General features: G+C 37.4%; 2 protein-coding genes across 2 annotated transcripts; one reads left to right on the top strand and one right to left on the bottom strand.

Annotated features, from left to right (window-relative positions):
* Positions 1–1070: 1070 nt before the first annotated feature.
* Positions 1071–9684, bottom strand: zgc:153615 (uncharacterized protein LOC777747 homolog). The gene is made up of 7 exons (XM_053507750.1): positions 9584–9684; positions 7964–8067; positions 5677–5794; positions 5200–5394; positions 4347–4470; positions 2930–3023; positions 1071–2796 (listed from the first exon to the last, which is right to left on the bottom strand). The coding sequence occupies exons 1-7, from the start codon at positions 9611–9613 to the stop codon at positions 2739–2741; spliced, it is 723 nt and encodes a 240-aa protein (XP_053363725.1). The 5' UTR covers positions 9614–9684; the 3' UTR covers positions 1071–2738.
* A 1419-nt stretch (positions 9685–11103) lies between these two features.
* Positions 11104–21697, top strand: LOC128526255 (glutamate-rich protein 6). Its single transcript, XM_053497960.1, has 10 exons — positions 11104–11185; positions 15171–15257; positions 15441–15533; positions 15931–16082; positions 16498–16556; positions 16787–16974; positions 17515–17588; positions 17685–17837; positions 20363–20585; positions 20673–21697. The coding sequence occupies exons 2-10, from the start codon at positions 15171–15173 to the stop codon at positions 20919–20921; spliced, it is 1278 nt and encodes a 425-aa protein (XP_053353935.1). The 5' UTR covers positions 11104–11185; the 3' UTR covers positions 20922–21697.
* Positions 21698–21822: the final 125 nt, after the last annotated feature.

Genomic DNA, 21822 nt, shown 5'->3' with positions numbered 1-21822 from the left:
TGACCACCAAAGGTGTTCTTTTTTGTGCACGACCTCATGCTGCCCACTGCACCACTTGCACATTACAGGAACTCGGCTGGCAGTTATCACCGTGTCCCCCATACAATCCTGTCCTCACTCCAGACATTTCCACATGCTTGGGCACATCATAGTCCATGAGGAATAAGAAAGCTAATTAAAAGGCACATTGTCAAATCTGGTCAAATGTGTTCATTTTTCTTAAGTTGATTTCATAAATACTGTAGATTTGCCACACTGCTAGAAATAAATATGTTCTCCATAGCTTTCACACAATAGATTTTGTGAATATTAATGGATCAAATTTTATGGAACAGTTTGTGTAAGCTGAATTTAAAAAGTTGCATTAAAACAGTTTTTGCACCAAAACCATTTAGAAAGGCATAATTATCTATAACATTAATGGAAGTCTTTAATACAACTTCAATGTTTTAATTCGCAACTGAATACCTTGATTTGACAATTTTGAACCAGTAGGAGCAATAGACACACATCACTTTAGCTGGTATTCCCAACATTAGAACATGACCTTAAACAAGAAACAACAAAACAAAAATGTTCATTAATGGGAAATGAGCTTTTCATAGGAACTTATGCTTATACTAAAATAAGGTTATGAAAACATCAATTCTGTGGTGGTAAATAATTTTTTATAACTTCAAACAAAATAACTCTAAAATAATATTTTTATATTCTCAAATAAAAATAATAATCATTTTGTATTTACTTCACTAATCTCCTACTCTTCTTTTTTATTTGAATGCAAGCTAGCTTTGGCTATACTTTAATCAATTAAAAATGGTAGTTTAACAAAGTCCTAGGGTTATAGTTGCACCTGATGGCAGTTAAAGGTTTGGCTCTGTGGACAATGTTACAAATTCAGGAAAGTTTAAAGGTTTTTTATTATATGTTTGTGGTAAGGGATACTACAAACTTTTTTTGTGCTAATCATAAACGATCCAGAGATATTGTTAATTATTAGTATTTTGTTCCTGGGTTGTTAGCAGTCATGCCTTAAGTATTTCTTTCTTTCTTTCTTTCTTTCTTTCTTTCTTTCTTTCTTTCTTTATCTATCTATCTATCTATCTATTTATTTATTTATTTATTCATTCATTTAATTTAAACACCTGTCACCACAGCTAAAAATGATTCTACCTTGCTTTAACATTGGATTGTAGTATCTAGCCAGGTTAGCACACCTTAGCAAATGCACACTGTTTACTAGCAATCAAGATGCTGCGAACTTTAATTTGTAATAGGAATGTTAATATCAAGATAATCAGAAATTTCATTTGGTTATATTTACACCTGATGGCAGTTAAACTTTAATACAGCTGCTAGCTCATGTTTAAACTAGTGCGAGTTAGTGTGAAGGTCAACGCTACTGTAGTTCGTAGTTAAATTATTAATACAACATTTTCCATGGAAATATAAGCATCTGTAGTTTGGTTATTAGTTGTTAAGCAATCTTTCTTGTGTATGATTGCGGCTAAAAACAGAAGCTTGCTGCATAACTTATTAATAATGATTTAAATTTAGCCTGTACGCTCTTAACCCTGCTTCAGTATTGGAATGGTATCTTGTGTGACCTATTTATAGCAAATAAATGATTATTATAATTAGCAAACACACAATACTATAAGCTAGAATTATTAGATAAATAAGCATTTAAATAAATACATTGTCCGACAAAAATTTGTTTTAAACTTGAGAAAATCTTAGTAAGAAATAGGTCAAATTAAACTTAGAAATATGGATTACTTGATCTGGATTAGTTTACTTTATTTGGATTTTTGTTAATGCTGTCTTATACATTAGTGTCCAATGACATCTAGTCTCATTTAGAGTCTTTTACAGACTAAAAGCAAACATCACCCTTAAATACGAAATTATTATTTAATTGCCAATAATGAGTAAAAAGTAACCTTCACAAATTTAAATTCATTGGATACTATAAATTTTGCCACTAAACCAAGGATGAAGTCAAAAGTTGTAAAAATATACTACAAACATATAGAAAATATACTAAGCATTATAGCACAAGAAGTTTTGATATAATTCAAATTCTTTTCTTTTTGTGTGGAATTTGATTCTGTAATCACTAGAATTATAATTGAATAGTTATAGAACTATACTTTATTATGTAAAGCCTAAAATATAGAATTGTAACTGCTGAGGAATTACAGAATTATGAAGGTATAACTTTAATGCCAAAGTTATAGAATTATTAACAGTTATTATAACTATAGAATCATGACTATAATTACACAATAGTGTCACGAATACAACTACAACTAGACTTCAATGTTTATAAAATTAAAATTATAATTATAGAAATACTTGTATAATCATGGAGTTATAGAATTTAGCTACAGTTATAGAATAACCAGAACGATAGCATTATAGCTTTACAATTACAAAAATAGAACTATAATGATATAATAACTAGCGTTATAGAATTATAACTATAATTAGAATTCCGTCAGGGATTTTCACAACTTCCTGCAATATCTTGCATTTCCTATAGACGTCCTGTTCAGAATAAGGTCTTTTGAGTTCAAACCGCCGACGATCTTTTAGCTTTAGCGTGAGCATGCATGGAAGCTTACAGCGTGACTGATTGATACCGAACACATCCACACAAAATTCGGAACACATGAAAAGAAACACACATGTCTAGTTAAGATGAGTTTTAAATGCTGCTTCAGACTGGAGGGCGGTCACAGGGAGCAGGCACCTTTCCTTTTAGACATGTGTCTCTGCTGACTGTGCGCATGCCTAAGGGGACATGAAGCAACAAATAAATAGATTTTTTTTTGTTGTGGTCATTGGGATTAAATTTTATTCAGGTTGAATATTTAATGTAAAGATTTGATTTGTTTTGATCTTCATCTTTTAGAGGCTTACTGACCTGGTCAGGTCTTCCACGTCTACCAGCATGGCGTCCTGCTCCACATGTAGCTCATCTCTCAGGAGCAGCAGCTGGACGAGTTCCTCGTTTAGACCTAGAGGAGAAATCAGAAAAGCATGTTTATACTTTACCTTTGACAGTGCCTTAGTAATCATGTTGTATTTTTTTACAGCACTAAAGCAATTACATTCCCTGTGACTATGTGTTTTACTACAGCCGGGGCCAAAAGTTTGGAAAATGACACAAATATTAATTTTCACAAAGTCTGCTGCTTCAGAGTTTTTAGATATATTTTTTTTGTCAGATGTTATTCGTGTACTAAAGTATAATTACAAGCATTTCATGATTGTCAAAGGCTTTTATTAGGTTTATGCAAAGAGTCAGTATTTGCAGTGTTAAACCCTTCTTTTTCAAGATCTCTTCAATTCACCCTGGCATGCTGTCAATCAACTTCTGGTCACATCCTGAATGATGGTCCAGCCCATTTTAACATAATCAGTGCTCGGAGTTTAGTTTAGATCAGTTATCACTCTTGCCTTATGGTGATGAGCTCCATCATGCTGGAAAAGGCATTGTTCATCACCAAACTGTTCTTGGATGTTTGGGAAAAGTTGCTCTCGGAGCATGTTTTTGTACCATTCTTTATTCATGGCTGTGTTTTTACTCAAAATTGTGACTAAATTCACTCCCTCGGCCGAGAAGCGACCACACACACACAAATGTTTTGCTGTTGCTTTACTGTTGGCATGACTGATAGTTGTGCTCACCTTTTCTTCTCTGGACCAGCTTTTTGTCCGGATGCAAGTCCAATCCTTGTACCGTTTGCAGACTGTCAATCAGTCTGTCCCTGATGTTTTTCCAGGAGTGAGGCAGCTTTTTTGCTGCCCTGTTGAAATGTATGAAGGTAAGCATTACCATCGGTCCTGTGCCAAAACTTCCTCCGAGATCAACTCCTCCTAACCCTCCAAGAATAGTTTGTTAAGGAACAATGCCTTTTCCAGCATCAGTGGCAGTCAGTCAATAAGGGGTGCAGGGGCGCCACCCCCTTAAAGTTAGGCAGACAAGAATGCTCTAATTGGATTTTTATTAAATCATCCTTGGGGCGCAGGACAACAATCAATATTATTTTTAAATATTTGGGTTCATGTGATTGGCCCATTCTCAACGAGTCTAAAGTAATAACTAAGTGGCGCAGGACACAAAACATAAAAATTTTGGGTCCATGGCCAGGAAACTCCGACGTAACATCTGACAAAAAGATCTAAAAACATTGAACCAGCAGACTTTATTAAGATTAATATTTGTGTCATTCTCAAATCTTTTGAGAGTACATTACTACTGTCAGCATTCTGTAGACGTATGGATATGTCCTATAGCTGTCTTAGTACGATGCTTAGTGGATGAACTTTGACCTCACCCTGTATCTGTGAGTGGAGGTCGTTGGTGATGACCTGTAACTGACCCAGACTCATGTCTCTCAGGTCCACAGGCCTCAGACTCCTCTTCATCAGACTCTCGCTGATGTGTGGCATGTGCGGCAACTGTCACAACGACCCATCAACAACTTCTTAGATGATAATTATTACAGTCATAAGTACACGATAATCATCAACAGTGATTGAACAGTGTAAGATACTTCTGCATCACACGCATGCAGGTCTATGCTAATTGAGACTGAAAACTGACGTGTGTTAGTGATGTAAGTCCCCACTGTGCCTCTCTCGCTTTGACTTATTTAGAATTTCATTCATTAAAAATGGTACAGTTGAGGAGTTTTTTTTATTATTATTAAAACCCCCACAGTGTTAGGATTCGGGACTGCCCTTGACGGTGCATTTTAATCAAACACCGAAACCCAGTAGTGTTAAAGAGACGTTAAGGTGTGATTTTGTCGCTCGGCCCTGATGTTGCCGAATTAGCAGGAACTCATTTGAATGGTTCAGTTCCACAAGTGAATGATGTGAAATTTCTTTATTGAGAGTTTCAGGTTTGTTATTTTCAACATGATCTCAGTTCCTGAGTACTTATTGAGTTTGGCGTTCTTGTGTACTCACTTGACGTCACTTAAAATTCTTAAAAATAAAAAATGCAAGTGTTAAGAAACAAAATATCCAGAAAGTTCTTGGGATCTTGGAGTCAATTTTCTGTTCTAGAGCTTCAGTGGCTTGCCATTCAACATCTGAATCAGCAAATGTCTATATGCATATGTGTGTGTGTGTGTGTGTGTGTGTGTGTGTGTGTGTGTGTGTGTGTGTGTGTGTGTAACTGACCAGATCGGCCACCGGAGACCTGCGGTGTAGCTGCACATGTCTCTCCACCTGCACTTGCATGCGTGCCATGGGCCGAGCCAGAGCCAGAGCCCCGCGTGCTTCCTCCTCAAGCCGCCGCTGCAGCCGCCAAAACTCCCCGTCCTCTTCCTCTTCCTCACCAGTGTCCCGGTCCGACAGAGACGAGCTCTGCTTACTCTGCACAGAAAAATTATTAACCGTATATATAAACAGTCTCCATTGCCCAATTAGGCTTGTTTTTACCATATTTTCTCATAATGTCCAATCATTTTGACTTTTACCTGAAGCAATACATAAAACACATTTTTCTTAAAACAATAAATATGATTTAAAGTTTCATGATTACTGCTTGTCTGAACCATAGAGTTAAAAAGGAGACCAATAACAACATCCAGAGAAGGACATCTTTATCTCTGGTCTGTCATTTCTTATAGGCAGATAAAAATAAAGCGCAGGTACCACAGGAGACAAGGGTGTGTCGAGGCTGGTCTCTGTCCTGCTGTCCTCCGCATCGCTGTCCTTATCACTGCTGCTGTCATTCACAAAGCACACCTGCAGGTTCACGCCATCCTGAAACCTAAACCACGACAAAAACCTCTCAAATCTCAACATGTTTTATTCCCTTTAAAAATTTACTGTTGCATATTTTTGAGGGGATTTGTTCTGTATTTGTTCTGTAGTCCATGATACCGATATTTCTCTAGCTCACATAATGATTTCTAATAAAAAAATTTACTTTTTTTTTCCTGTAAACATGATTCATATTGGATATTTTCTTTGAACACTTTAAATAATTTGCCCGGGTCATTCTACAAAAATGGTGGAAAGTGTTGTTATTCTGGTTTGCTGATGCCAAAATTAATTAAATGAACACAGCAGAACCATTACTTGTACATTTTCAGAAAATATAGTATGTACTTTAATCATGAAATGCATCTTCTTACTTTGATGTTCAATATTTAAATGTAGCATTTTTTTAAAAAGCCAAGTTCAAAGAAATGACTTGTCAGTTTGATCATGCATCAAAGTGGGACTGTATAGTCTTCATGACACAATAATTGATCACAATTAATAATATGGAATAAATATTAGCCACCCCAAACTACGGTATGCAAAAGTATTTATACCCCTTGAACTTTTCCACATTTTGTCACATTACAAAGTAAATGTATTTTATTGGGTTTTATGTGATAGACCAACAAAAAGTGGAAGAAAAATTATAATTTTTTTGCTTGTTTTTTTTTAAACAGATTAATATCTGAAAAGTGTGGTGTGAATTTGTATTAGCCCCCCGCTGAGTCAATACTTAGTAGAACCAGCTTTTCCTGCAATTACAGTTGCAGGTCTCTTGGGGTTTGTCTCTACCAGGTTTTCACACCCAGAGAGTGAAGTTTTTGCCCATTCTTCTCTGCAAGATAAATTCTTTTTCACTTAATAAAATAGATTTATCTTTTAATTAAACTATAGGTTCTTTAATACCGATTTCATTTTCTGTAGAATCACCTGGATCTGTGAATTTAAACACCGACCCCACACAAATGCCACAAAACATATTATTGGCTGTTAGCTCCATGCTAACGCCTCAGGATTTGAGCGTTAACCTGACTGTTTCCATGGAAACTGATCACTCCTTTGAAGTTCACCCAGGCAGAAAGCACGAGGATTAATATGACGATGGTGATGGTGGTGATGAAATGATGATGTAAAAGTGATTAATACTGGTCCCTAGGCACATTAATAACAGATATCGCACATAACACAATATAGTGTTTTCTATGTAATTATCAAATCATTAGTTCCAAATGAGTGAAGCGGTCTTGTGCCCTCTTGTGGCGAAAAGTATACTAAATAAAAAGAGGCCCACTAGGCACTGTGGAGGCCAGTGGTGACCACTGTATTTATTCCTATTGTACAACTGTGGTAGGACCTCTGGTCACACACACATTCACATGATACAGGCAATATGGGAACGCCAATTAGCCTAATCTTTGGAATCTTTTAAGCTTTTGGAGAAAACTGGAGTACACAGAGGAAAACCACCAAGCAAGGGAGAATATGAAAACTCTATGCACACAGGCCCAGGGAGGGACTCGAACCCAAACACTGGAGGTGGAAGGTGACAGTGCTAACCACTAAACCACTGTGCTGAAACATAAACAGCTTCCATACTGTAGTTATACATATTATTTTAACTACTGTATATTCTTCAATTTTATTTTAATCAACTTATTAATAAATAACCTAATTAGGACTGTATTAACTTGCTTTCATTAAGAATTGCACTTGATGGAGAGTGTATTTATGTATAATAGTTTTTTTTTTTGTTCTTTTTGTAATTCAGTTCGACCAAACTTAAATTAAAGTTGTTGATTGAAAATTTAAAAACTGATCCCAGGCTTCTAGAATTATATTGGAACAAATATGCATTAAAATAAACGTGATTTCCAGCGCTGTAATGCAATGGATAGCATTTCTTTCTTACATTTTTTTTTTTGTATTTTAATATTTTCTAGAAGTTTCTTTCTTTTTTTTTTTTTTGCAGATTTCCAGGGCAGAAAAAAAAGCTGTTAGCTTGGCATCTTCTGTGATTGCAGTTTAAAATCTGTTTAAAACTGCAATTCGCTTTGCAGCCAGCAGAGGGCTGTAAAAATGACAATCTGCTCCTTTAAGTCGAATGGTGATGAAGATCATCAGAGCAAATAGGAGATACATTGTTAGATAATCAGAGCATATACACGACACAGACCGTGGGGACGGGCAGCTGCTGCCGGAGAAGAAAACAGGCCCGTCGTCATAGAAACTGCCAAGGGCCAGTTTCTGTCTGATGGACTCCCTCTCAATCCTCTGGGCCTGCAAACAATATACATTTTTTTTTAATCCAAATGTAATAGGATTAAATTAAATTTAAACCAGGTATCTGAAATCAGCGATTGCATGCTTAGTGACCATCATTAGCACTGGAGTTATAAGGTTAATGCAGCTGAGAAATAATGGTAATCAGTTTCAGGCAAAATGTGAAATGCTATCATAGCAGCATTACATTAACATTAAAGTCAATTTAATAAGTCAAGTATAATGCTTGTCAAATGCTTGTCCCAAGAAGCCAATACGAGTTTCTTGTGTAGGAAAACCTATACACTGTTACAAAGTGCTGACACTGAAGACTCCTTCCATACATGTTATATAAATGTCATATTACATAAAATCAACATTTTGGACAATAGAAATGATTAGGACTGTTGTCAGTTGTTATCTCAACAAACGCTTCAAAAACCTTCTGGCCAATCAGAATCCAGAATTCAACACTAGAGGTGTGACCACATTTACATATTTATGTTATTGTCATGTTGGAACTTTAATATAACTGTTCTGTAATAATTATGATTACAAATTTTGGAAGGGGACACATCGAAGGGGGGCAGTACGATGACATCTAAATTAAATAAAAAAATATATTTTACAGGGTTCTCAAAAATGTCAGCCTTGATTCTCACTCATTTTCATTCTGTACCGCTTTATCCTGTATTCAGGGTCACACGGAGCCTATCCCAGGAGATAAGGTGAGGTACACCCTGGACGGGGTGCCAATCCAATTAGCATGTGTTACAACTGTGGGAGGAAACCCAGCAAGCACGGAGAGAACATCCACGGGGAGTCCACGTACACAGACCCCAGGGCGGGAATCGAACAGACCCGCCCTGTCTGGATTGAATTAATTTCATAGAGGAATAAGAATAACGTCCCATTGCATCATCAGAAGCTGGACACGGACATGATTTATTTTCATGATCAGCATCACAGCTCCAGGGTGAAACTCAATCATCAGACACCAAACCTTTCCAACGTTCACAACTATGATCAGGTTATTCAGAAACCAAGATTTTGAAAATGACATTTTAATCTGTACATTGCATTATTTTTGGATGCCCTTATATATTGTCCGTCCCTGAAATACACCCCGCCCCGCCCCGCCTCCTTGTTGTGTTGTGGCTCGGACCTGGTAGAATCACCCTGCCATGAATAAGCAAAATCTCAGGGCGGCTTCTGATCTGTGATGTAACACCCACCATCAGTCCGTCACGCTTTCTGACGCATTTTATGACTGAGCTAACAGCTAACTGCTAATCGGGTGCTCTTAACCTGAGAGAACGCCAGGATAATCAGGACGAGATCAGAGAACAGCTACCTTAAACCTGCACACTGCATTCTGTCCTAGCATCATACGCACTATAAGGGTTTTAATACGGCGATGGAATACAGATAAGAATCTAAAGATAAATGAATAGTAATGGCACCCAGTTAAGGAACATAAATATTACCCACACACACATATATATCATACACGGGATTAAAAGCATCATCTCACCTGGTAAACACATTTCTCCTGATGCACCATCGTTCAGAGCATGGCCGAGCGCACAAGCAGCCACCCTGCTTTCCACTGCGGTGTGTGAGAGGCTTCCTGAAGACACACACACCACACACTCACACACACACACAGTGATGGGAGGAGGAAGAGTGATACTGCTCTCAGGCACTCAGGCATGGAGAGAGAGAGAGAGAGAGAGAGAGAGAGAGTAGCACTAGAAGAACATTTCTAACAAATCTGACCGTTATGTTATACAGTAAGGGTATCATATATAGGGGATAACAATTGGTGTATGCTGTTATGGGATAATAATCACACATGCAAAGATAAAAAGCTGTTACCATCCTGAGGATTCTTTTCCATCAAAAAAGAATTTTTGTTTGTTTTGTTTAAAGGGTGCCAATAATTCTGCACCCCCTCAAGAATTTGTGATGACTAGGCATGACTCATTCACTCATCCCCAGGAGGAATTTTGACACACTCAATTTTGCAGAATCATCAATTTCGTCCTTTTGAGCCCTTGAGAGGTGGACTTGATGGTGTGTTCTGGATCATTTTCCTGCTGCGTAACCTAAGTGCGCTTGAGCTCGAAATCAGGAACAAATGGCCGGACATACTCCTTCAGGATTTTCTGGTAGAGCGCAGAATTCATGGTTCCATCAATTATGGCTAATCCTGAAGTTGCAAATCAGCCCCAGACCATCACGCTACCACCACCATGTGTGACTGTTCGGTACCACGTTCTTTCTATGAAGCGCTGTGTTTGTTTTACACCAGATCTAATCTCTGAAAAAGTTAAACTTTTGTCTCAGCAGTCCACGGAATATTAGCCCAAAAGTCTTGGGGATAATCCAGGTGTTTTTTTGGCAAATGTGAGATTTGCCTTTGTGTTCTTTTCAGTCAGCAGTGGCTTTCATCTTGGAACTCTCCCATGGATGCCATTTCCTCCTGTCTCTTTCTCTCTTTCTTATTGTCTCTTTTTTATTGTTGAATCACTGACTTTAACCAAGGCGAATGAGAACTGCAGTTTTTAGATGTTCTTCTTGATTCTTTTATCAGCCCCTGGATGAGTCGTCATTGTGCTCTTGGAGTAATTTTGGTTTAAAGTTTTTTTCCATTTTTGGATAATGACTCTCACCATGGTTTGCTGGAGTCCTAAAAACTTTTTAACCCTTTTCAGACTGATACATGTTAATTACTTTGGTCACATGAATCATTTAAATGTGACAAATATGCAAAAGAATAAAACATCAGACAGTTTTTCACAGCACTGTAGATAGATAGATAGATAGATAGATAGATAGATAGATAGATAGATAGATAGATAGATAGATAGATAGATATCATGTTGAAATATCAGGCCTCTTTGTGTTTTTAGGCGTTATTTATGAAAGCCTCCCACAATGCCATGTGTCACTATTTGTACTTTGCTCCTTTGATGTGGCCGGCTGCCAGGCCTCCTGCGGACGCTGATATTACACACAAACACGGCCATGTCTGCATTTCAGTATCCATGGATACCATCAACACACTGCACACAGCCATGATGGAGAGAGTGAAGTGAAGGATTTGTCCATCTCCGTCTGACTCCTGATTTAGGTAAGACCTTCACGAGACCCCCCTCTCTCTCTCCCTCTCTTTCACTCTCCCTCTGTCTCTGTCTACTTTTGGTCTCCCAGGGGAAGGAATATACAAACCCATTAGTGAGCACAAGATCCTAAAATTTTAACCTTGAAATAGAAAGACGGTAGTTTAGAGTCATGTGACCATGTCGTACTTTCTTTCTATAGTACACGAAAATATTAAAATTAATATTGAATGCAAAGGCTTATGACATGGCTTCATGATAACTAAATAAATCCTATGTTGATGCAAAAGTTTGCACATCTTTACATGAAAGTAGAGAAGAGAAGATGCAGGAATGAAATTTCGCTGATTGACATAATTAATAATAAATAACATAAATAGTGGTGCATATTAAAATAATTGCAGTGAAATAACAAAGCAGTGGCTGTTTAAAAGTTCTTCCTAAAGAATAGCTATAGCCATATACTCCATATAATCCCCTTTATGAACACCATCTGTTCTGTAACTGCCTCAAAATTATTCAGTTATAATATATGTTATACATCTTGTTATAAATCTTTCTAATTAAAGTTAAATTGGGTTTGAATATCTATAGGGTCATGGGTAAAAGAAACAAGATTTTCAAATGCATTTTTATTTCTAAATCCATAAACTAGTTTTCCTTGTCCTCTCAGCACTAAAGACTCCATGGCATGCACCTTTTGTTTGTATATTCACTGTACATGCACCTAACACTTATGTTATTACATCAGAAAGAAACTACATGTACACATAATATTAATATTAATGATAAAACCAGTGTCTGTGTTTAACATGACACTCGTTGGATTACAAGTCAAGAAACACAAGTAGTAAAGGGTTAACACACTACGTTATTTTTTTTTTAAGAAAGAAAATGGCACATGTGACAGCATTTCCGTCTGGGGTTGCCAAGGCAACATAAACAACCGGAGGCTGTTGAGAATGTGTTGGAGAGGGGGGTTTGGGTTGGGTTGTCAAAGAAGGATATGTCTTCACTTTAATTCTTAATTTAATTGTTGTTAGCGTTAAATAGCATTGCATTAGAAATAGTCATTTAGACCCAACGGACCATGACAGGTTTCTGTTTTCATCTAACAGCACATTTTGGAAAAATATTTTAAGAACAATAAAGATATAATTTAAAAAAAAGCATATAGTGGGAAGATTGTAAATAATAACCTTGCCGGTTTAAGATCCTATGCGGTTCCAAACTTACAAGACCTTAAAAGAATACACTCAGTGTAGTTCCTCTTTCCAGGGGAGGTTCATTAAGGGGTGCCAATAATTTATAAAAAGGGCCATTTTTAAGAAAGATGTTTACAAATGAATAAATTATAGTTTAAATTAAAACCATTGTGTACAAACCATAATAGGCACTTAAGCGTCCAAACTACACATTTATCCAGGATCCAAATATCAGAAAAGTCTCCCTCATACCACTGGGTGCTGGAAAAGAGAGACAATTTTCTTTACACACATTTTTGTATTCACTCCAACATCCACTCTAATTCTTAAATGGCTCTGTACATCATAGACTGTCACTACACTTACACTTTGCTCTTGCTTGCAGAAATGAAAAATATTTTAGTCTGATTATTTACAATAAAACCAGAATTTAACAGACAAAGGTCTGATTTCAGCATAAAAAACAAAGCTCTGGCAACCCTCTTTCATTAATTGTCCTTTAATCCATTTTTACTGAAGATGTTCATAGAGCAGCGTGACCCTTGCCCTAATGGGCCTCTGTAGCTAATTTGTCCACTTTTGGCCACTAGGTGTGATAAATTCGGATTGTGCCGTTTCTAGAAGCCGCCCTAAACTATGGAACTTTGACTGATTTCTGTTATTTTTTAAAACCTCCAGTCACTTTAAAGAGGTAATTAGTTTGTTGCTGGAATTTTAAATGTCAAGTAAAGTGAATAAGGTCTTTATCAAGTTGAATAGTTGTTGAACAGCTGGTGTATGGTGATGCCCCTATCCTACTAATGTTATATGTTCAAAATGTCTTAGACGAGAGAAGAAGCTGGTTACTGGAATTTAAGGATTTGGTGGAAAAGTGACGTTGCGTTGTTATTAAACAGATTCATCTTTCGCATTGCAACAACCTTTTTAACCATTTTGTTCTTTATGAGGGCTGTGGTTGCAATACAGTTCAAAAAAGGCACAAAATAATAAATGCTTTAGGCGCACATACACATGCTCACAATGTTATAATAAACAGTACACATGCACACGGCTGTTGACTATAGAAGTGACGCACGCGCACTGAGACAGAACATGGAAGATGATTACCAACAATCCATCAGCGCAAGAGAGAGAAGAACCATTGTTTCAGTTGTGATCACATGATACTCGGCAGACACAGTGTGCGTACTACACATATCAAGACCTTGCTCGTTTATCAAGAAAAAATCAATTTAGAAATGTTGCTTGTCTTGCAAAACGCTCGCAGACCAAAGTAACTTACAATCCAAGATTCCACCGTGTTATTATTGTCTTTACTAGACTTTGGGATCAGGGTGATTAAAGCTTGTTTTATACTTTTTATTAATTCTTTCTTCTCTACACAATGCATTGAAAAATAGATTTCTTACATCCTTCCAAAAAAAAAATTGGTTGTACATCCATCCATCCTTAGTGACTTTTTAAATAGCTTTTGAAATAGCTGTTTCTAATTCCTTAATCTCAAACTCTGATTTACACAGATCTATCTGCACGCTTTTCAGTTACTGATGTTCGAATTTAAACTGCAATTCCACCTTTTTTTCCCTGATTGTTCAATTCTGATTTATTGCAGAATTTGTATATCTCTCTAAGTACATTGTTTTCATTTTCCCTTTTTTTCTTATTCAGTTCCTTAGAGTACCAAATTGAAAATTCTCAAATCCTAAATTAAATAAATTCTAATTTTTAAATTGTTTCTCATTCTCAATATCCTGTGTTAATTCTTTAATCTTGTTGCAGTTTTCTTCTTTTTCTAATAATCTGGCATTAATTAGGTTGGACTGTGCCACATTGCCTCCAGGCCCTGGGTTTAATTCCCACTTTGGGGTGTTCCTAAATTGTCTGTAGTGTGTGAATGAGGGTGTGAATGTTGACCGGAGGTTCACCACAGTTGAAAAATGGAAATAAACACATTGGTGGAGGCAGAGTTGGAGGTAGCAGAGCTGAAGATGTTGAGGTTCTCTTTGGGAGTGACAAGGATGGATAGGATCAAGAATGAGTTCATCAGAGGGACAACCCATGTTAGATGTTTTGGAGATAAAGTCAGAGAGGCCAGATTGAGGTGGTTTGGACATGTTCAGAGGATAGATTGTGAATATATCGGTAAAAGGATGCTGAGGTTGGAACTGCCAGGCCCCTGAGATTTATGGATGCAGTGAGAGAGGACATGAAGTTAGTTGGTGTGAGAGAAGAAGATGCAGAGGATAGAGTTAGATGGAGGCAAATGATTCGCTGTGGCGACCCCTGAAAGGGAACATCCCAAAGACAAAGAAGAGACACCATTGGCCTCCATGGTCCCTAGTAGGACTACAGAGGTTCCTAGATGGATGGATCAAGTGTCCCATTGGCCAAACACATGTATGCTTAGAAAAGAAAAAAAGATACTAATGTTTGAAGCTGTAACTTCAACTGACATGTTTATTTTACATTATTACTACATTATTATCACTAGACTTAAATTAAAACTTTAACCAAGGGACAACGCTCATTTGTAGCCATTTTTTCCTCATGCACTTACACACAGCATCTAGAGTGTTTATCACACTTCCTTGAACAAGCCATCTTGAAACCCATACAGCTAAACACAGTTAAACACCAACTTTAAAACTCTGGTGGCGTCACTACATGACATCACCACAACGTCACAAATATAACAGCACAACCGTGACATTGCAGGGATGGATGAGCAGCCAGTGTGTGTGTGTGTGTGTGTGTGTATGCGACTCATTTCTCTGGTGGTCTTGTTGAACAGATGGAGACAAAGGAAGAACCTGATTGCAGTTTCCATGGAGTGCTGAGATACAGAAGAGAGTCTGAATGCAGAAAAATGAATCCCCTGGTAGCGCACTCGCCGTGTACTTAAACACAATCACACATGCAGCACGTGATCGCCTTGATCTATTAGTAGGGATTCACCCAGCTGATTTATTTAAGAGTCATTTAAAAAGAGATTTATGTGCAATACACACTAATAAAATATCCTTTTTTTCAAATGAATAATGAATAACATGAACTTTTTCAGCCCCCGTCTGCTAGTGACCACACGGTCTGGTGTGAGTTTTGTGGAGCGAAAGCAAAGCCTCAGCTCGATTTTTCAAAGACCACAAATCCAGAGGTAGGTTTTAAAGGTTCCCATGGGTATCTTTCACCAGCTATCTAACGCTAGCTATCATTTCAAGGCTACTGGTGAAAACTCTAAAAGAAATTCTGGACACCTTTGTGGAACCTGTGAAAACAAGAGCTCTGTTCATTATTAATTATTAGTTACTATTAATGAGGTTTTTAAACTGTTGGATAATTTGTGTTCCTGGTGCTAACAATACGTTTCAAGTTTTTACCCATAAGGACAGCTAGAACGTAGATAGCTAGCATTGGTTACGTAGAAAATGTGCACTTCTGTTTTAATTTTTAATTATGTGAGCATTTCAGATCTTTTTTTTAAACATATTTTAAAGTTAAATACTTTGTTCCTTGACGTATCCACCCAAACCCTTTCTTTGCTCATCCTGCAGGATTTCTGCTGCGCTCAGTACATGGAGATGTTCAGGAAGTTGGAGCAGCAGTGGCACTCGCTGCATGAGAACTCTGATGAATCCTCGCAGGAAAACAACTCCAACACAGAGAACGTGCAGGACAACAGAGACAGAGCGAGATCTCAAGACGTGTAATTATCACCTGGATCACACACTAAAAAAGGCCAGGGTTCAGCAGAAATGGGAGGGGAATGTCACGAAATGAAAGTAGGAGCATATCCATACTGTATGTGACGAGAACTAAACAGCGGTGTCACTATTTGTTAGTGAGACCCATCAGGAAATTGCACTAAGATTGGACTTGAGTGATGGAGTGATGGAATAAGGTCATGTGACCTAATAAGTCCAGATTGAGCCTATTCCAGAGTGTCAGAGTAAGAAGAGAAGCGCATGAAGCGATGAACCCATCATGCTTAGTGTCCACTGTACCAGCCTCTGGAGACAGAGTTATGATCTAGGAGTTATATATATATATATATATATAATTAGGAATCAACAAGTTAATTGTCTTGAATCTTTTTCTTCCCCTCCCTAATATTTTCTAAGATTGCAGCAAGTTGCAGAGGAGTGTCTGAGAAAGAGTAAAAGGCAGCCTTCAGAAAACCGTGAGTACGCTATCTTACTGTTCCCTTTTGTTTCAAAGCCAGAAATGATACAATAAAAAACACATCACTGTTCTTGACTCTGATTGTTTGCTTAATTTCCCATAAACAACTCACACAATTAATTAGTACTAATTCATTATAATAGAGTAGCTATAGATGTTTATCACCAGGATATATAACTTGATGAAGTGCAACTTTGCCGTGTTTATAATGTGGATTTTAACCAGCAGAGACAGAGATCCCGGGCTGCAAAGTGACGTCATCTGGGTTGTTCACCATCATCAATTTCCGGCTGTCTGATTTCGTGCGCTTCAAAAAGAAAGAGCAGTCGGCTGCGAGGGAGAAAAACCCCGGAGCGTTCAAGCTCTGCAGCACTAACGGTTCTGCTCGGGCTGGGTTCGGGCTCCTCCATTTTCAGGTGATTACAGATTAGAAATTATATAATTATGAATCCCTTTTTATTACTCGAATCTCATCTTAATAACATCTTTATTACTGAGGGTATGATTGCACTTAGTAGTATACAAAAAATACAAATACAAAAACAGATTTCAAATTCAAAACTAACCAAAGATCAAGTCATGGCTGAGGCTGTTTTCACACACAAAAATTTTACAAACATCAACTTTTGATCTCTATTAGATCAAATCCTTTTTTGTTGCACCACTTGATTACAGAAGTCTGTGGGTTCATGCATGAAGAACAGGGCAGATAGCGCGTTCCTCTGAGAGTCTGACCCCGCTCCTGTGCGAGCCGCCGGACAAAAAGATCCAGAAGTCGGCTTGTCCTAAAGGAAACACCTTCTAGAGAATTTTTTAAAATCTAAATCGTTCTTTATTAATGAATAAATATTATAATTGCAGGTAAATTGCTGTGATGTGAGAGGAATACGTTTCGTAGAGACATAAGAACAATAATGCCCTCGTCACCGTTTCCTTCTTGCTCTTGTTTATTGCAGGGCCACAGCCAGAAGTTTTACTCGAACGGGACTAAATTTCTCACCGTGTTTCCGGACGGCACGGCCCGGGTCTTGTATCCTTTTTCGGACAACACGGATCCTACGCATGTCTCTCCTGTCATGTCGTGTGATGATTACTGACTGTACATTCCTTATCCTCGCTAATGCAGCTATCCCTCAGGAAATCTGGCCATTATCTCTTTCATAGACGACACCGAAGGGGTCTGCATCGTTCTTGATGATACAAGGACAAACTGTCCAATCAGAGCCTTCTTCCAGTCTAGTGGCCTCGCCACCTGTTACCATAGCAACGGGAATACATGGTGAGGGCATGAGGTCAGCTCTGTCAATCAACAATCCAAGGGTTTAGTTATTGTGCACACACACACACGTTTGCACATGTGCCTAAAGTGTGCGAGATCAGTAAAATCTAATGTGATTTCTTAGTTTTTTTGTTAATTTTTACGTTCACCAGTGATTTTTTACATACGATTTATTTCCGCATGATTTCAACATCTGCATTTTTTATATTATTTATTCACATCTTAACACAATAGATTTTTTACAATTCTTTTTACAAATTATTTTTTGATTTAGTTTTCAAACATAATTAATTATTAATATTTTTCAGATATTATTTTTTGCATTTTTTTACAAGAGCTAAAAATCTGAAAGTGTACAGAATTAGTTTTGCATGATTTTAACACAATTTACGTAATTAGTTTTTTTATGTTATTTACAGTGGTGTGAAAAACTATTTGCCCCCTTCCTGATTTCTTATTCTTTTGCATGTTTGTCACACAAAATGTTTCTGATCATCAAACACATTTAACTATTAGTCAAAGATAACATAATTGAACACAAAATGCATTTTTTTAAATGATTGTTTTTATTATTTACGGAGAAAAAAAACTCCAAATCTACATGGCCCTGTGTGAAAAAGTGATTGCCCACCTTGTTAAAAAATAACTTAACTGTGGTTTAACACACCTGAGTTCAATTTCTGTAGTCACCCCCAGGCCTGATTACTGCCACACCTGTTTCAATCAAGAAATCACTTAAATAGGAGCTACCTGACACAGAGAAGTAGACCTAAAGCACCTCAAAAGCTAGACATCATGCCAAGATCCAAAGAAATTCAGGAACAAATGAGAACAAAAGTAATTGAGATCTATCAGTCTGGTAAAGGTTATAAAGCCATTTCTAAAGCTTTGGGACTCCAGCGAACCACAGTGAGAGCCATTATCCACAAATGGCAAAAACATGGAACAGTGGTGAACCTTCCCAGGAGTGGCCGGCCGACCAAAATTACCCCAAGAGCGCAGAGACAACTCATCCGAGAGGCCACAAAAGACCCCAGGACAACATCTAAAGAACTGCAGGCCTCACTTGCCTCAATTATGGTCAGTGTTCACGACTCCACCATAAGAAAGAGACTGGGCAAAAACGGCCTGCATGGCAGATTTCCAAGGCGCAAACCACTTTTAACAAAAAGAACATTAAGGCTCGTCACAATTTTGCTAAAAAACATCTCAATGATTGCCAAGACTTTTGGGAAAATACCTTGTGGACCGACAAGACAAAAGTTGAACTTTTTGGAAGGTGCGTGTCCCGTTACATCTGGCGCAAAAGTAACACAGCATTTCAGAAAAAGTACATCATACCAACAGTAAAATATGGTGGTGGTAGTGTGATGGTCTGGGGTTGTTTTGCTGCTTCAGGACCTGGAATGCTTGCTGTGATAGATGGAACCATGAATTTTACCGTCTACCAAAAAATCCTGAAGGAGAATGTCCGCCCATCTGTTCGTCAACTCAAGCTGAAGCGATCTTGGGTGCTGCAGCAGGACAATGACCCAAAACACACCAGCAAATCCACCTCTGAATGGCTGAAGAAAAACAAAATGAAGACTTTGGAGTGGCCTAGTCAAAGTCCTGACCTGAATCCTATTGAGATGTTGTGACATGACCTTAAAAAGGCGGTTCATGATAAAAAAACCCTCAAATAAAGCTGAATTACAACAATTCTGCAAAGATGAGTGGGCCAAAATTCTTCCAGAGCGCTGTAAAAGACTCGTTGCAAGTTATCGCAAACGCTTGATTGCAGTTATTGCTGCTAAGGGTGGCCCAACCAGTTATTAGGTTCAGGGGGCAATTACTTTTTCACACAGGGCCATGTAGGTTTGGATTTTTTTTTCTCCCTAAATAATAAAAAACATCATTTAAAAAATGCATTTTGTGTTTACTTGTGTTATCTTTGACTAATAGTTAAATGTGTTTGATGATCAGAAACATTTTGTGTGACAAACATGCAAAAGAATAAGAAATCAGGAAGGGGGCAAATAGTTTTTTACACCACTGTATTAAATTTCACAGGTGATTATTTTTAATATTATTTATTTTCACATGAATTTACCATGTGCATTTTTTAACATACAATTTATTTATTTTCACACATTTTAACACATTTTATTACAATTCTTTTTACAAATTATTTGTTTATTAATTGCTGTCAAACATTATTTGTCAAACATTATTTTTCCAGTTATTCAGGTTTTTTAAACAGTTTTTGTTTTTACACAATACAAAAATAAATAAAATATATGAAATTTAGGTTACTCACTTAGCGTCATGATTTTAAATGAATATTTTTTTTTGTGTGCATGTTGAGATTCTACATACAAAAAAATTTCTACATTAAAAAAAAAACATGATAAACCTCGATAACTGGAAGTAAAGTAAAAACTGCATGTCAACCATAATTTTTTTTAAATTATTATATTAATGAGAGACTTCATCAAATGCATTTAGCTCACAGAATACCGAGTGGGTTGATATTCTTGTCCCAGGTTGCACATGGACGAGTCAGGAGGCCTGATTCAAAACGAAGACGGCTCCACAAGGCGTAAGTGGAAATGGACGGAGCAGACAAACAAACCGACCCCGTTTAAGCCCATCCACGTGTCGCTCAATAAAAACATCGGGGTGCGAGTTCGGCGACGAGAGTCTGTGGTTGTGACTTTCTTGGCCTCGGGGCAGCAGACGCGCATTAGCGTAGGCACACACACGAAGGTACGGTGTGTTTCATTTGTTTAAAATTTTTTAAAGCAAGACAAAGTTTACAAAGCAATGTGTGTGTATGTGTTTGTATGTGCACAGGCGAGCGTCCCCATGGCGCCTCTGTGTAAAGAGGAGCTGATGCTGCAGGTGAGCCAGCTCAGCGCCCGGCTAGCCGTCGAACGCCTGCGCTTGTGCCTCACTACACACTCCTGCACCAAGCAACGTCCTCTCAGGCTTCCCCGGGCCCTCGTCTCAGAGACACGGAGACTTCTCAGACTCAGCACCAGCATCTGCATGGAGGAAAAGGAGACGGCGTACATACAGCAGTGCCTGCGTGACTGCCAGTGACCTCTGATCTAAGGATCAAAACTTTTATCTTTTCTGAGACTGTATATAAATGAACAACGTCGTAATTTTACAGTAATAGACTTAATGATGTGAGGCTCGAAGCAGCTGGGTCACTGTTTCCACCCCTCTGATATGAGCTTCGTCTTTACTGTGTGATGCTTCTAAAACCCACAGCAGATTATCGACATTCATTAAACAGTTCATAGTTTTTTACATTATAGAAGCTATAAACAGGTATTCGTAGTGGTGTCATGAATCATGTTTTAAGCAGACAGTGAACAGGGACAGAGTCCCCTCTGGTGGAGTGGAGGAGAAACGTACTTGATAGAAAACTTGAGTCCATAAATGTTAATACTTTTCCTAAGACGTAATCTTTTATTGCAGACTTGCAATAAAATTAAAATAAAATTTGTAAATCTGTTTCTCATCTCATGCTTGAAGAAACATTTCATTGTTTTTTTTTATGCCTCATTTTAGTCTTATTAACTTAATACTTTTTTCCCTGAATACATTTAATCCACTTAAACAGGAAGTGGTCATTCCTGAAAATTTTACAAAAAGAAGAAAAGCATATCTTTAATTTTTTTTTCTTGATTTTATGTGATCGATTATTTTTGATTGTTTTCATTATTAAACTAAAAGCTAGTTAACAAAGTATTGTGTATTTGCTAAATCTATGCTAAAAAACCCTCAACCCTTTTACATAATTAAGAGTAAAATGAAACTCTTCAACAAATAAACCCATGCAAAAAAGATTTGGATATTAGACTATTATATTAGATCTTCTAACATTTATAGATATAGAAAATTACACTGGCTAAATGATCGTAGATTATAACTAAGTAAATTGTTATTTGGTTAAATCATGTAAATACTTTCCAATGAAATCTAAAAAAAAAAA

The sequence above is a fragment of the Clarias gariepinus genome, chromosome 1 (assembly GCF_024256425.1).
Source record: "Clarias gariepinus isolate MV-2021 ecotype Netherlands chromosome 1, CGAR_prim_01v2, whole genome shotgun sequence".
In the NCBI taxonomy this organism is placed as follows: Eukaryota; Metazoa; Chordata; class Actinopteri; order Siluriformes; family Clariidae; genus Clarias; species Clarias gariepinus.
The sequence above is the reverse complement of the archived record's forward strand: the minus strand, read 5'-3'. Positions and strand labels throughout refer to the sequence as shown.